General features: G+C 33.4%; 2 protein-coding genes across 2 annotated transcripts; both read right to left on the bottom strand.

Annotated features, from left to right (window-relative positions):
- Positions 1-2,533: 2,533 nt before the first annotated feature.
- On the bottom strand, positions 2,534-8,825 carry LOC107429630 (NADPH-dependent aldo-keto reductase, chloroplastic). The gene is made up of 3 exons (XM_016040344.4): positions 7,615-8,825; positions 6,212-6,466; positions 2,534-3,006 (listed from the first exon to the last, which is right to left on the bottom strand). Exons 1-3 carry the CDS (start codon positions 8,179-8,181, stop codon positions 2,746-2,748), a joined length of 1,083 nt encoding a protein of 360 aa, XP_015895830.2. The 5' UTR covers positions 8,182-8,825; the 3' UTR covers positions 2,534-2,745.
- A 1,451-nt stretch (positions 8,826-10,276) lies between these two features.
- On the bottom strand, positions 10,277-13,272 carry LOC107429605 (inositol oxygenase 1). The gene is made up of 11 exons (XM_016040315.4): positions 12,932-13,272; positions 12,734-12,839; positions 12,278-12,359; positions 11,878-12,082; positions 11,716-11,775; positions 11,582-11,634; positions 11,374-11,496; positions 11,150-11,219; positions 10,963-11,041; positions 10,787-10,868; positions 10,277-10,567 (listed from the first exon to the last, which is right to left on the bottom strand). The coding sequence occupies exons 1-11, from the start codon at positions 12,963-12,965 to the stop codon at positions 10,541-10,543; spliced, it is 921 nt and encodes a 306-aa protein (XP_015895801.3). The 5' UTR covers positions 12,966-13,272; the 3' UTR covers positions 10,277-10,540.
- Between the last annotated feature and the right edge of the window lie 530 nt (positions 13,273-13,802).

Here is a 13,802-nt window from a genome sequence, read left to right on the forward strand (position 1 = left end):
ACTCCTTTGATTTTCCTTAAAAGGTTTAGTCATATGTATATATATAAGGAGGAACCACAGGAAATAATACATAATTTGCATGTGCAAATCAACATTGTGACGGATTAGATGGTGGGAAATGAAGAATAGTTGAAATGCAAAAATTTTCAACAGAAAGTATACTGATGGAGGCAATAGTTATGTGTTTACGGGGTCATAAATAACCTGAATGTCAAAAAAAGATTTTGGAGTTTAGTTTAATGTAATGGAAGACTTTTATTTTTGGTGAATGTTTCAAAGATTCAAAGCCACACCGATTTGTAAATCAATGAACCAATTGACCCACTGCTATTAACAAGCTTTTGTCAATGGAATGCGCAGCTTTGTTTGGTTTGGAAGAGGCGGTTTAAGACTATAGACCAACTTGTGTGGATTTTATGCCATTTTATGGGTTTTTGACTTGGTTATTATTGGTTTTTTAAATCATGAAATTTGATTTTTGCATTTGTTTAATTATATGCTCCAAGTGGTGGGTCCAAAGGATTGCTCGACTTTCTTCTCTTAAATTATCCTCTCTCCTCCTCATCCAGGTGCTTTGGAAAGGCAATTTTTCATCATTCAAACGATAATAATGAAAGAAGTTTATTTATTTATTTTTTATTTTATTTTTTATTTTATATATGTTATATATTTTAAAATTGTTGGGTTTCTGTGAGTCAAAAGAGTAACAACATTAACAAAAGCCCACTTGGCACCATACCCATAAAAAAAAAAAAATGAATAATATAATAAATAATAATAATAATAATAAAATGAAAGGAAAAAAGAGTATTTGGTGGTATTGGTGATTTGAGCAACAAAAATTTTCCAAAGCAGAAATACAAAAGAGTTTCTAGTGACATGGAAATCCACATTTAACTCAATTGGTTGGTTTGAAAGATGTTACGGAATTGGGAGAAAAACAAATGGCAACAGAAACAAAGAAATCGAAGAACAAACACACAATTAACGTGGAAACCCTTGACGGGAAAAACCACGGGCAGGGAGAAGCAAATCCAATATTGAAAGATTTGTACAAGGTGAGCCAAATTTCGAGATACCCTAAAAAACCCCAATCGGCCGAACAAAAATACAGATATATATATAGTACAGAAAAAACCCTAAAATTGAATATCGGCCCGAGACCTCCGCTTCCACCACAGAGCCCCAAATTTTTCTCCAAAATTTAGTTTCACCAAATGGGTCGCACCGCGAGCTTTTCGGGTCGGATCAACAAGAATTCGGGTCACAAACTCTAATAAAAGAGAAGATGGATAGAAGCCAAGCTTTTGGCAACTACAAACCTAGGGACAGATACATGCACCCCACTTCCTAAAATGTCATTAATTTAGGAGAGCCTTTTTTTTTTTTTTTTTTTTTTTAATTTACAATTTTGTTACATTTTTTCCATCAACTGAATAGGCATGTTATACATGACTCTTCACCCGTTGAAAGCTTCCCCATGCATATCTTTCACCACCCAAAAAGCACCATTTATTTTTATTTTTTATTTTTATTTTTTTTGTTTTCTAATGTGAGGAAAACTAAAACTTGATCTTTACAGAAACAAATAATAGTGGTTTTGTCATTAAAATAGAGATACAAAACGAAACAACACTATTAAGCATAACGTGTATTGTAGCAAAGTCCGCATGGCATGTTTATATCTGTTGGCTGCACTACGTGAGGACTTATGTGACAACACCAAAAAGAAAAGGACAAGACTAGGTCTATGCCATTACCAAAAAGAAAGACTGGGTCTCTATGCCTTTCTTTTTTTGATGGGACAAAAACCAAAGGAAGTAGCCTAAAATGGAAAAGAACAATATGCATATTTAATCACTAGAAACCATCCATGTTATGTAAATAAGGTCTAGTAATGGACATGAGTTTGTTACTCTCAAAACGCGTATTGAAAGTCTTGAGTGATTTTGAAGACAACCGAAGGTGGCTGCTTACCAAATTCTTGTACAACAAGGCGACATCAAACTCGTGACAAATGGCTTAGGTTCCTGATAAATTGTTAGTTTGTTTACCAATAATCTTCCAGCAGAAAAGGAATTCCAATTGGAAGATTTTGGTCCATTTTGGAAATTCCAAAGAGCCCAAGGCTAATTAGATTGGGTTTGTTAGTGGTCATGGTTATTACTAATCTAATCAAGTGCTTTCCTGACTTTAATTTGAGCCGTACCTTATTCATTTTGTGGATACTAAACTTCCATGGGAAATTTGTTTTCCACATTATTATGATTAAGATAGAAACTGAGTTTTCTTTCCCTCTCTCTACCCATTTTAGTAGTATAAAAATAATCCCTTGATAAGGTTCTTCTTCAACCTAATTATATTATATTGATCATGAAAGGTGTTTTCTTGGCAATTACATTGCCAAATGTCCAGAACAGATTGGGGATGAAAGGATAAAGATGGTCCCATAACCAACCACAAAATTTATGGTTGATCATGAAAAGTGTTCAATTGAGTTCGCAATTTCTCAATGCTGCACCAAGACACCCTCTTGCAGGAAGAAATTATTTTTTTTCTAAACAATGAAATATATTTCATTTGGATTATTAACAATCTGTGTTGACTTTCTATTCAGCATCCATAAAATCAAAATCTTACAAACAATGGGGTGGGTGGCATATAACATTTTAATGGATAATCACAACTTTGAAAGCAAACTGGAATTACATTATCTGAAGAAAAAAAATATATATTACTGAGTAGCTAGGTATTGGACTCCAGGTCATCTTCCATCTCACGCACAGACTGGAGTGGACCACTTCCAAAGACAAAACCACTGTCTGAAAGATTATTCAGAGGACTATTTCCAAACAAGCAAACCTGTGGTTCGATCTGGTTCAATCGGTTCCATTCCTCATCTGATAGAGACCAACTAAAGAGGTCTATGTTTTTTCGTATCCGGTCAGGCTTCAAACTACATGGTAGGACACTGGTTCCTCTCTGAAGTCCCCAACGTAGAATAACCTGTACACAGATTAAGCATACAATATTATTAACAAAATCACAAACACTGACTAAAAATTAGTGTTTTAGTTGCTAGCTAATTGTTTCCTTGTCATTCAAGTTTCTTTTTTGGCAGCCAAAACCATGTCAAAGTTTCACATTCAAAATGATAAAAGTGTCCCAACCTCAAAGCTTCTGTAATAATGCTACATACTTTTAATACAAATGGGCAATTCCATTATTGCATTACTGTAAATTAAACAAGTCAGCTCCTAATCACTATAACTTGGTGGACTTTAAAAACTGTCTATGTGAAAGCCACTTGTGCGACTTCAGAAGTTTCATATATTTTAAATCCCACCATAACAGTTTGCTTAAAAGTACAAGTTGAAAGAGGCAAAATCTTATGAAGTTTAACGATGAAAAGTAAACTAAAATCTTTTAAATGAAGAAGCAATTAAGGATATAGAAAATTGAAATTTCAGAAAGTAGCAAACAAGTCAAACTTTATCATATGATTAGTTTAATCATGATAATACCATCATCATCATCATCATCATCATCATCATCATCATTTTCTGTTAAAATTATCTATCCATAAAACACCAACCATAATGGCACACAATATTATTCGCATCGTTATCATCAGTACTCAACAATATCAACAAGAATATAAATAATAATGAAAATTATTACTTTCTGGATTCTTTGAGAACATAATTACCAGCAATTTGTATACCTTCCACCTAGGTCATATTTAGATGGTAAAGTGATTTGGGCTTGAAATTTGATTAGAGATTTAAAGTCCTGTGCCTAAAGTACAGAAAATCAAACATAATAATACTTAAAATAAGCAGGCCACTTAAATCTCCTGGAAAGAATCCATTAATTACATGCAATTACCTACAACTTTTTTCGCTTTGATAGTGACCACTCAAAAGTTATAAACTATTGAGAAAGTAAATAAGTTGAAATACTTCCATCATCCAATAATACTTGCACTTTACCTGACTTTTCAATTGAGTTTTTTATCAAGTTATGTGACAAAGGTGGAGCTAAAGCAACTTTGTATCACCAACATTCTATTATGAAAAGCTCTTGGCGCATTATAGAAAGCCATAGGGCACTGAAGTAATAGAAAGTGCATCTTTTTTATAATGTTATTAGTTTGTTCATGATCCCATCTAGTCCCCTAACTGGCTTGGAGGCATTTTGAAATTCTAAGTGGTCTGACACACGTTATCTTATGATGCTTGCTAATAGTTGTTGAACAGATGGTTGGTTGTAGTGGCAAAGAACTTAACTAAATCAGCGGCATCAAGCTTTATAGATGCCCCAAAAATTTAGAGACCTCAGAGGAAATCTATCAAAGTTGCTGCTCCAAAAAAGTTAGCCAGATTAGTGGATGTTTAAAGATAATTACCTAGTTTCCACATTTTGGCATGAAACAACTGCTCTTAGAAGTTCAATTCCATCATTTATACTTGACCACCAAAGTATCTTTACTCACCAATCACACATAAAAATGTCAAAAGTTTACTATTACAGTCTATGGCCCTCATGAGATCCATTTAAAATTTCTTAGACTTAAAAGATAACTTAGCATTAGGTACTCTTTCTAGCATCCATGATTCTTTTCGACACTTCATCACAAATAATAAAGGGAATAACATCTAGCACTGGTTACAAAGAAGAACAACTTTGCACACAGTGTTCTGTATTTGATAGGAATAATATGAGCAAAGTTATTTTGCCATAAACAAGGAAGCAACCCAAGTAAAATGGAGTATAACAAAACAATTTATGACACCTTCTTTCAGCATATATCCTATCTAATATCATGCGCTATCATCAGCTGACAGCAGCTTATCCTAAAGTTGTAGTTATTTAAGGATCCACTACTGGGGAGAAATGGAAACAACTTAGATAGTTTTATTGGGTAATTTCCTAGGGAAGGAGATTAATTCTGGTAAAGACAGTTCTTGAAAGTATTCCACTATATTGTCTTTGTTTAAATGCAAGTGGCAGTCAAGTTTGAAAAGAGTAAAGAGAGATATTCTTTGGATAGAAGATGATGATAGTAGGAAGGATAATTTAATTCATTGGGAGATGTTTTCTCAACTACATAATCCAAAGGATCTTTGCTTTGGGTGGTATCATTTTGAGAAATATGAGTTTTGGTGTGGGCTATTACTCGTAGCTAATATGGTGTGGGTATTACCCAAAGCTGAATATATTATTGACATATATATTGATGGTTTGAATTACATTCATATCGATGGACAATATCTATTATGGTAATAACAGATGGAAGGATTGGATATTGAGTTCCAACTGCAAGGCTTTTAACTAGTTAAGCTGATATTTTCAATATTTCAGAAATATCCACGTTTTAAGTTAGCTAAATTCCACCCAAATTGTCATGTCCATTTGGTTATTCATTGGTATTGACATAAACATCACAACTAAAAACACAGATTTGTTTTCTCTATTTGTTTCCTTTTTAATCTATAACCTCAATTTAAGGATATTTCAAAGGATATATCTGTTATTTATCCAATTTTTTCATCTGTTGTAGCATTAGACAGCTTCACCTATGTTTATAACTATATTGGAGGTTTTGTAGGACACCAAAGAGAAAATAATTTTGAAGAATTTTTATACAAAAAATGAATATAGAATAGAAACTCTCAAGCAGAGGGCATAGATGCCAGACCCTGTAGATATCGTGTTCCCCATTTTACCTCTGTTTTCTTCCATTCAAATATATGATGCTCAGATCAGTAAAATGGCATCAACAAAATTATAAACGCAAATCTAAATCCCAAATCTTTAGTGTATGCTTTACACATCCCTAACCAAAAGTATAGATATACAGTTGAATTTCTCAATCCTTTAATCACAAGACAATAATTATTCCTCAGAATAAGCAGTGAGGGAACTGCTCATCCAACATGTATATACACCAAATATTTGCATATTATCCTTGGTTGAATTATGAGAGATTGTCACCATAATTATATGGAAATGCAAACTATAGCAACCGATATTTACAAAACTTTTATCATTGTAGCTTGGACAAGATAACATGTTTGCAAAAGAATATACAGCAAACAGGAGACCAATTTAATGAACTTAAGTAGCTATATCTACTTAAGATGGAAACAATAAAATGAGAACTATTAAACAAAACAAAAATGGTAAAACATAACTTGGTTAAAAGTACCTGCTCAGGTGTTTTTTTGTGTCTGTCTGCAATCTCTCTAACAACTGACAATTTCAGCATAGGTCCATGGACAGATCTTGACCTCCTGAATGATATACGAGGGGTTCCAGGTTCCTCTTCCCCACTACCACTGCTATCAGATGGTCCAGGATTTGAAGTAGGTACTCCTAAGGGTGTGTGAGCTGATACATGTATACCTTTCAGTTTACAGAACTTTACAAGTTCATCTTGCCTCCAAAAAGGATGCAACTCCACCTAAGGAAAAACCAACCAAAATCCATAAGGTGATTATATAAGGGGGCACGCAGGTCAATTAAGGATCCAAATTCCTAGCTTAGGGTGATCCAAAGGAGAGAGTTCTTATTTTTACCACAGTATCATCATCAAGGAAAACACTGATATAACTTTATCATAATAATGACAACCATGGTGACAATTATAACAGCCAAACAAAATCTGAAAGACAAGGAATCAAGAGGCATTAAACTGGAGCCTCACATTCTACCATTAAGAAAAATGATATCACTTAAAGGTTGATAAAGAACAACCAGCATAAACATCTCATATCACTTAATTGTTCGGTTTGCAATTCCAATGTAAGTCAGAAAGAAACCATGGCTTAAATTTCAATACCTACAAATACTTGTTCAAGACAAAATTGTTTCATAGAGTTTTAGAGCCTTATGAGAACAATTATGGTATAAAATCAGAGATGTTGAAGGAACAAACTTATTTATTTCAGCTAGAAATATTGTAGGAAAGACAGTTCTGCATTTCAACATAAGGCAACAGGCATGGAGCGGTCATGATGATCTTTTGAAAATACCATTACAGGCCTTCTCTAGAGCTAGACTGCTATTAAACTATTGCCCTTCTCTGTCACATTTGATATGAATGACAGCAATTACAAACACATTATACAGTAAACATGGCTCCATTTAAATCACTAGACTTTTATAAAGTAGCTGCCCATCAAATAACGAGTCCAAACCAGAAGCAAACAAATTAAGCTAAGAGTTCCTTTACGTGATTTGAGACTTTCTATTCCACTTCCATCTAACCTGCATAAGCCCAAATTTATGGAAACTTCAGGGGATGGTTTGTCTAGTTGAGGTAAATTGTAGATATAATTAATATTGAAATAAAAAAATAAATAAAAAACCATGCTTATCACTGCATCTAGCCTTTGAACCAAAAAGCATTTGGACAAAAGTACAAAATAAACTGCATTCAATAACATAGAATCTACTGCACTTATTAAACAAACTAACGTACATACAACTTCAGAAAGGATGCTCATACCTCTTATCATCTATAAAGTTACATGATAGTGGTGTTACTCTAAGTCAACTATTGAAAAAGTCCCAAAATTTGTTAAAGCAACGAGTTTAAGAGGAGAAAACCTGATTGACTGCAGGTATAACTTTCGCAAATTTAAGCAACTCCTTGATCTGCTGCACACTGAAGTTACTGACTCCTATAGCCCGGACCAAACCAAGCCCAACCAGACCTTCCATGGCTTTCCATGCTTTCTTCAACCTATTCAAAAATTGCCTATACTCACTTCCAGATTTTGAAGGAGGATCAGTGGCATCACCAACCCCTGAACAGTCAGGCAAGTGCATCAAATAGAGATCCAAGTATGCAACTCCAAGGTTCTTAAGAGAAACTCTAACATAATTCTCGATTTTATTGAGGGAATTCATGGTACAGTATAGCTTAGAAGTCAAGAACACGTCTTCCCTCTTCAGTGCACCTCTAAATGCTTCAGCTAATGCTTCCCCAACTTCAACCTCATTCCCATAAAGATGTGCACAATCTATGTGACGGTAGCCAACCGACAATGCCGTTTTCACAGCTTCTACACAAAGGTCTCCACCACTCTGCCATGTCCCAAGTCCAATGGCAGGAATTCTACCTCCTGTGTTCAACACAAAGTAGGTTCCCGGTGTCCCAACCTTCCCTTTCATCCCTTAAACTTCTTAGACCAAACAAATATAGAAAATAAACTCCAAATACCGCACGAACTCCAAAATGACAATTCAGCTATATATATATATTATATGCTCTATCCAAAACCCAACGAAAATATAGTAAACCCACGATCTCACAAATCAGGCAAAGATATGCAAATCAATTAGAAACCCGTTAACTAAATACCAAAAACAGGAAAACCCAATTGGGAAAATCAATCAAAGATAAAGTTTTTACTCCAGAAAAGTAATCACTTTGACTACAAACTCGTCCAGCTTGTGTTTGTAAATATGTCTAAAACAGAGCTCATCACGGCGACCAATGAACCAAACAAGCAAACCTTTTTGATTTTGCAGAAAAATGCAACCTGTTTAATGGTTTAAAATTATATTGGCAAAAAAAAATTCAATGGATTCAAAGGTGGTTGTGGTCAACAACGGCAACAGGGAGAGAGAGAGAGAGAGAGAGAGAAACTCCCTCAGACGGACACAAAAAGAAACGCTTAGCTGTAAGATCAATCAGCTTCCAGTATAGAAAAGCTAAAGACAAACAGTGCCAAGTATATAATATTGGTAAAATATATTTGTCATTTTCTTTTGGATTAGAAAATATTTTGGAGATATCCAAAGAGAAGCAAAGACAAAGACCACAAGGCATATAAAAATAACAAATATAAAAATAGAAAAATTATAGGAATTGTTATGCACCTAACAGAGAGAGAGAGAGAGAGAAAAAGAAAGAGAGAAGCGTTTTTCTTCTAAATCCAACAACCTCCCGACCCAACTTACGACGCCATCATTGACTCTCTACATAGCGTATTTGTATTCCTTCCCATGCATGTATATCTATTTCCATTTTTTTATTATTATTATTTTTTTTCAAATTCCCAGCTAATATTTTTCTTTTCTTTTGTTTTCTTCCTATAAAAGAAATTACGTATTACATATATATTTTTATGATTTGCACTTTACTACTTCTAGTTTGAGAGTATTTCATTTTAGCCCTTTAAATTTGTACTATACTATTTGAGGCTTTGTCCAATTAAAATTTTTAACTACAAGTGGTTGGCAGGTCTATAGCTAAATGCATTTGCGTCCTTAATAAATAATTGTTTAAACACTTTCAAATTTATTGATTAAATTTTATAATTTTGTTTTGTTTTTTAGTAATTGAAATAATTTTTTGCCTGGGATATTGGAGAAGAGGGCATATATACTTGATTATGATATTGAGGGAACTGTTGAACCCATTGTGGATAATTTATTTATTTTTTTATTAATTATTTTTGGAATCAGCAGAGAAACACTGTCTTTTGTTTTTTCTCAATACCAACAGATTCTTGGGCTGCTTTTGACAAGCTAATATTATCTTCACAGCAATATTTCTTGAATTTAGGTTTGCTCAACTGTAGAGATGATGTCAAAGGTATCCACCTGAACCAACATGTAATGGTCAAAACAGTTGAGTTTCCTTCTTGGTTGTGAATACCTTCTGTTGATGCAACTAATATGGTTATGAAATGCCTTCAGTTAGTTTCTTTGAGAATTGAGAGTGATAATGAAGTAATTTGACAGGATATATAACTCTTTCTCTGCAACAGATTCCTGTTGTTTAAGTTAATTGAAATGAAGTCCAACTGTGAATCATATCTTTTGTGATCTTTTTTTTTTTTTTTTTTTTTTTTTTTTTTTTTTTAATAACCATTTGCTTCCTCTGGATATTTTCCTTTATTTGTTAGTTTTTGATCATATGCAGCTTTACTATAAAATACTAATTTTCTTCCCCATTTCAATTATTTTGATTATGACCTGCTGTCCATCACAAACCATGAACTTTTCTCATATTGTAAAGATTTACCACCTCACCTGTACCGAAAACATTTCTGCTTACAGAAAGGCCCACAGAAATGAAATTATACTGATAGGACCGGACATTTGGATGAAAATGGATCAGTAATAGTTTAAGAGGATGTCATTTTGACAACTCCATAGCCTTATGAGATTGACAGCCATTCCAATTTGACCCAGAACTTTTGTTGGTTTTAATTGATTGATGGAATGTATGCAAGATAAGATGATTGTGAGAATGAAGTAATGAGTGATGGATAAAAATATTGAAGCTTAAATACACATTACAACAAAAACCATAATAGTTGATCGGTCTTATTTCTGTAATACTAGCTTTTTCTACAACGTATGCCAAAAGAAAAAGGGAGATATAAAAAAGTGAAACATTTTTTTTTTTTTTTTTTGGTAATCAAAAGCATATAAATAAGCACACAAAGCTCATGTTTCAGCCTTTATTCATCACTACTATATAGTTTCCTAGCTCTTCCAACTACAAAGCTCCCAGTTTTCACCATCTCAGCTTTTCAGGGAAGTACTGCAAAAGAATTTTCAAAATTAAGATCAAATAAAATGGAAATAATAAAATATAGAACATTTGCATAATAAAGCTTCATCTTCTTTTTATGTGAATTAAATTTAAAGAACTTAATTAGCAACTTAATTAGCATCCGTTTCAACCGCCATGAAGTTTCGAAACTTATGTTTTTATCTCTCATGCCTTTAAATCCAAAGCAACTGAAAGCAAGAGTATTACCTTTTCAATGAGAGAGAGATAGTATAGCTTCACTTTCTCAACATCAATTCTAACCTTGCTCTTGCTGTAAAGGTCATATTTGCTGCATGTTTTCAAAATCATGATTCATATTTTCCTCTTTTCACAAATTTTTGAGCAAACAATTATGCAAATGCTTTTATTTACTATATGCTTACTTGAATATCTTGAGCCATTTCAGATTCTCAATGTCCTCTTCATTCATCAAGTGCTTATATGCTCCTGCCCGGTGTAAAGCTGCATAAAATAGTTCAAGTCCATGATTTTCTCAGTTCAAACAACTAAAAGATATTACACTTTCTAAAGGGCAAACACGAAATTTTAATTTTTTATTGCAGAACATACCATAAAAGGAGTGGAATCTGATAATAAAAAGGCCAGCTTGTGGAAGAGTTGTATTATTCTTCTTTGCAACCTAAAGATGACACCAAGATAAGATAAATCATCATTTGCAATATTAGAGAAATGAGTTACAAATTTCAACCAAATTGTTCATTTTCACCAGAAAATGACATTTTTCCTCTGTCTAAATTTTCTGTCGGTTCATATAAGGTTTAGCCAATACTTACCAAGTACATGTAGTCATCGTGCCCCCATGACATTAGTACATTGTCAAGTCCACAGCCTTCTGAATAAACTCCATATTTTGTGTTGAAAGCAGGATTTTCATAGTCAGGATTATCCTTGAAATACTGTCATTAAGGACAAAACTTTATTATATCAGAAACTTAACAGAAAGATTGTCTTTAAGAATTTAAGAGAGAAAAATTTAAAGACCTTGTGATGAACAATTGACTCATCAAATGCACATCCAACAGGAAATGTGTCACCTGCAATGATGATGATACTGTTCAGTTTCTATATTTTACCAAAGCATTGCTTTCTTAATGATTCAGATATATGATGCTCACCAACAACAGCCCATTGAGGAAGCTCCCCAAAACCAGGAAGATTAAGAACCTTTCCAAGATCTAAGATTCATCCAAAAAAAAACAGAACTTTAGTTGATCCATATGGTGATGCATACATACAAAACATGAATGACAAGTAGTCCTGCTTTTGAAGAAACATACCATGGATAAGGCCAGTCAAATGCAGCCAGTCCTCGTTCGGATAATCCTTTCTGATGGCTTCAGCTGTCTGCAACAAATGCTCGATTTGAGGATCGTCCAAGTCGGGATCACTCTCGTCGATAACCTCATTCAGAAGTTCACAGCATTCCCATATGCTCATCTCCATCTTGTTCAGTTTTCCATACTCTTCCCTCATCCGCTTCACCTGTAATCAATCATAAGTAAATTTCAGTATTTTTCATCTTTATATAACAAACAAAATTCTGTTAGTATTTTCATCTTTATATAACAAACAAAATTCTGTTTGTGTTTATAGATACATGACAAAAGAAACTATGTACAAATCTATACTGGCATTGTAAAAATGATCAATTTCAAGCTCTCATTGCAGATTGCTTACAAAGTCATAACTCTGGTTAATGTGATTGATTCTGTAGAATTCCTCAACCCCGTCTTTCCTCTCACTCCCAACATCATAGTCCCTGTATTTTCATCAATTCTAAGTCAATTGTAAGTAAATTAAACAAAGGGCTTGAAACCTAACAATCAATGATAAGTAAAAACTCCAATGATAATAATATTTTTTTTGGTTCTATCAAAAATGTTATTACTAGAAATTGATTAATATGCACCTTCTTCCCAAATTAATATAATAGAATATAAAACTAAGAACAAATACATTAAACTCCATTTTCATCAAAATATGTAAATTATAAAGATTTCATATTCTTTTGATTTTTCAATCCAATTAAATCCAATTCCAAATAACAAACATGGTATTAATTTAGAATTGATATGCCCCACATATATTACAAAATAATAATAATAATAATGAAAATGGAAGAGACATAAATACCTAAAAGTGTGACCAAATGCATTAGTCTTAGGCACCAGAAATCCAGCATCAAGCACCAACTCATTCTGTTCCTCTGCCACTTTCTTCTCCTCCACCTCAACAGTACCTATTCACATGTGTACATATATATATATATATATATATACATTAATCAAATTTACAAAATTCAAATTAACCCACAAAAAAAAAAAAAATTACCAGGCTCATGAAGGTGGTCAATGAGGATAGTCATCCTGAATCAAAAGTGTAATAGAGAAAAGAAGGATGAAAATTTGTTGAAGAAGAAATCAGAGGGAATTGGAATGGTGTTGTGAATGGCATGTTTGGAAGGTGGGAAAGTTGGGAGTATTTATAATATGCCGGAGAGAAGAGATCAAATCAAAAAGTCCTTCCCTGAGAATTCATAAGCCTTGGAGTCCTTCACTAAGAAAATCCGAGTCCTTCATTGAAAATCTGAGTCCTTCACTGAAAAATCTTTTATTTTTCTTTTCCTTTTATCTTTGTCCCCAAGAGCCATGCAATTAGAAGGCGCGAAAACCAGCTGCCAACTGTCAACCAAATCTTTCTATTATTATTATTATTTTTTCAAAATTAAAATGGAAAACATAATTTGGGTATTTATCTGCTGTGAGCCACGTGCGGATTAAATGTTTTGTGAAGGTGCTGAGTCAGAACCGAGTGTGATGGACGATCTAGAAGCAAAGTAGTTGTGGCCCACATGACGTGGCACCTAGTCAACGACAAAGGCTTTTCCCTCTTGGGTAAAATACAGTGTACCTGGACGTCACTACCCACCGACTGCGAGTTTTGATAAGCTCACGGCACCGTTTTTGGTAAACCCATCATCACAGCCCACGATTTTTGATTAATTATTAATTATTTAATTAAATTAAGGATAAATCAATCTATGGGAAATTATATATTAAGTAAAAAAAGGTTGAAGAGTTAAAAGTTATGAAAGTCAAGGTGATTAATATGATTCCTATAGCTACCCTAGAATAATGAAATCGTGTGTCTTGTCATACCTTTCTGAATTTATATCCATATGTACATGATTATGAACTTTTTA

Source organism: Ziziphus jujuba, chromosome 12 (genome assembly GCF_031755915.1).
Source record: "Ziziphus jujuba cultivar Dongzao chromosome 12, ASM3175591v1".
NCBI lineage: Eukaryota > Viridiplantae > Streptophyta > Magnoliopsida > Rosales > Rhamnaceae > Ziziphus > Ziziphus jujuba.

What these genes read in the sequence shown, in the direction of transcription:
- LOC107429630 (XM_016040344.4), bottom strand. Translation starts at nt 8,181, where the DNA reads ATGAAAGGGAAGGTTGGGACACCGGGAACCTACTTTGTGTTGAACACA. An exon ending in TTATACCTGCAGTCAATCAG is followed by an intron (nt 6,467 to 7,614) that starts GTTTTCTCCTCT and finishes GTTTTTCCTTAG; the next exon opens with GTGGAGTTGCATCCTTTTTG. An exon ending in ACAAAAAAACACCTGAGCAG is followed by an intron (nt 3,007 to 6,211) that starts GTACTTTTAACC and finishes ATCTGTGTACAG; the next exon opens with GTTATTCTACGTTGGGGACT.
- LOC107429605 (XM_016040315.4), bottom strand. Translation starts at nt 12,965, where the DNA reads ATGACTATCCTCATTGACCACCTTCATGAGCCTG. An exon ending in ACGATGACTACATGTACTTG is followed by an intron (nt 11,220 to 11,373) that starts GTAAGTATTGGC and finishes TGTCATCTTTAG; the next exon opens with GTTGCAAAGAAGAATAATAC. An exon ending in ATCTCTCTCTCATTGAAAAG is followed by an intron (nt 10,568 to 10,786) that starts GTAATACTCTTG and finishes ATTCTTTTGCAG; the next exon opens with TACTTCCCTGAAAAGCTGAG.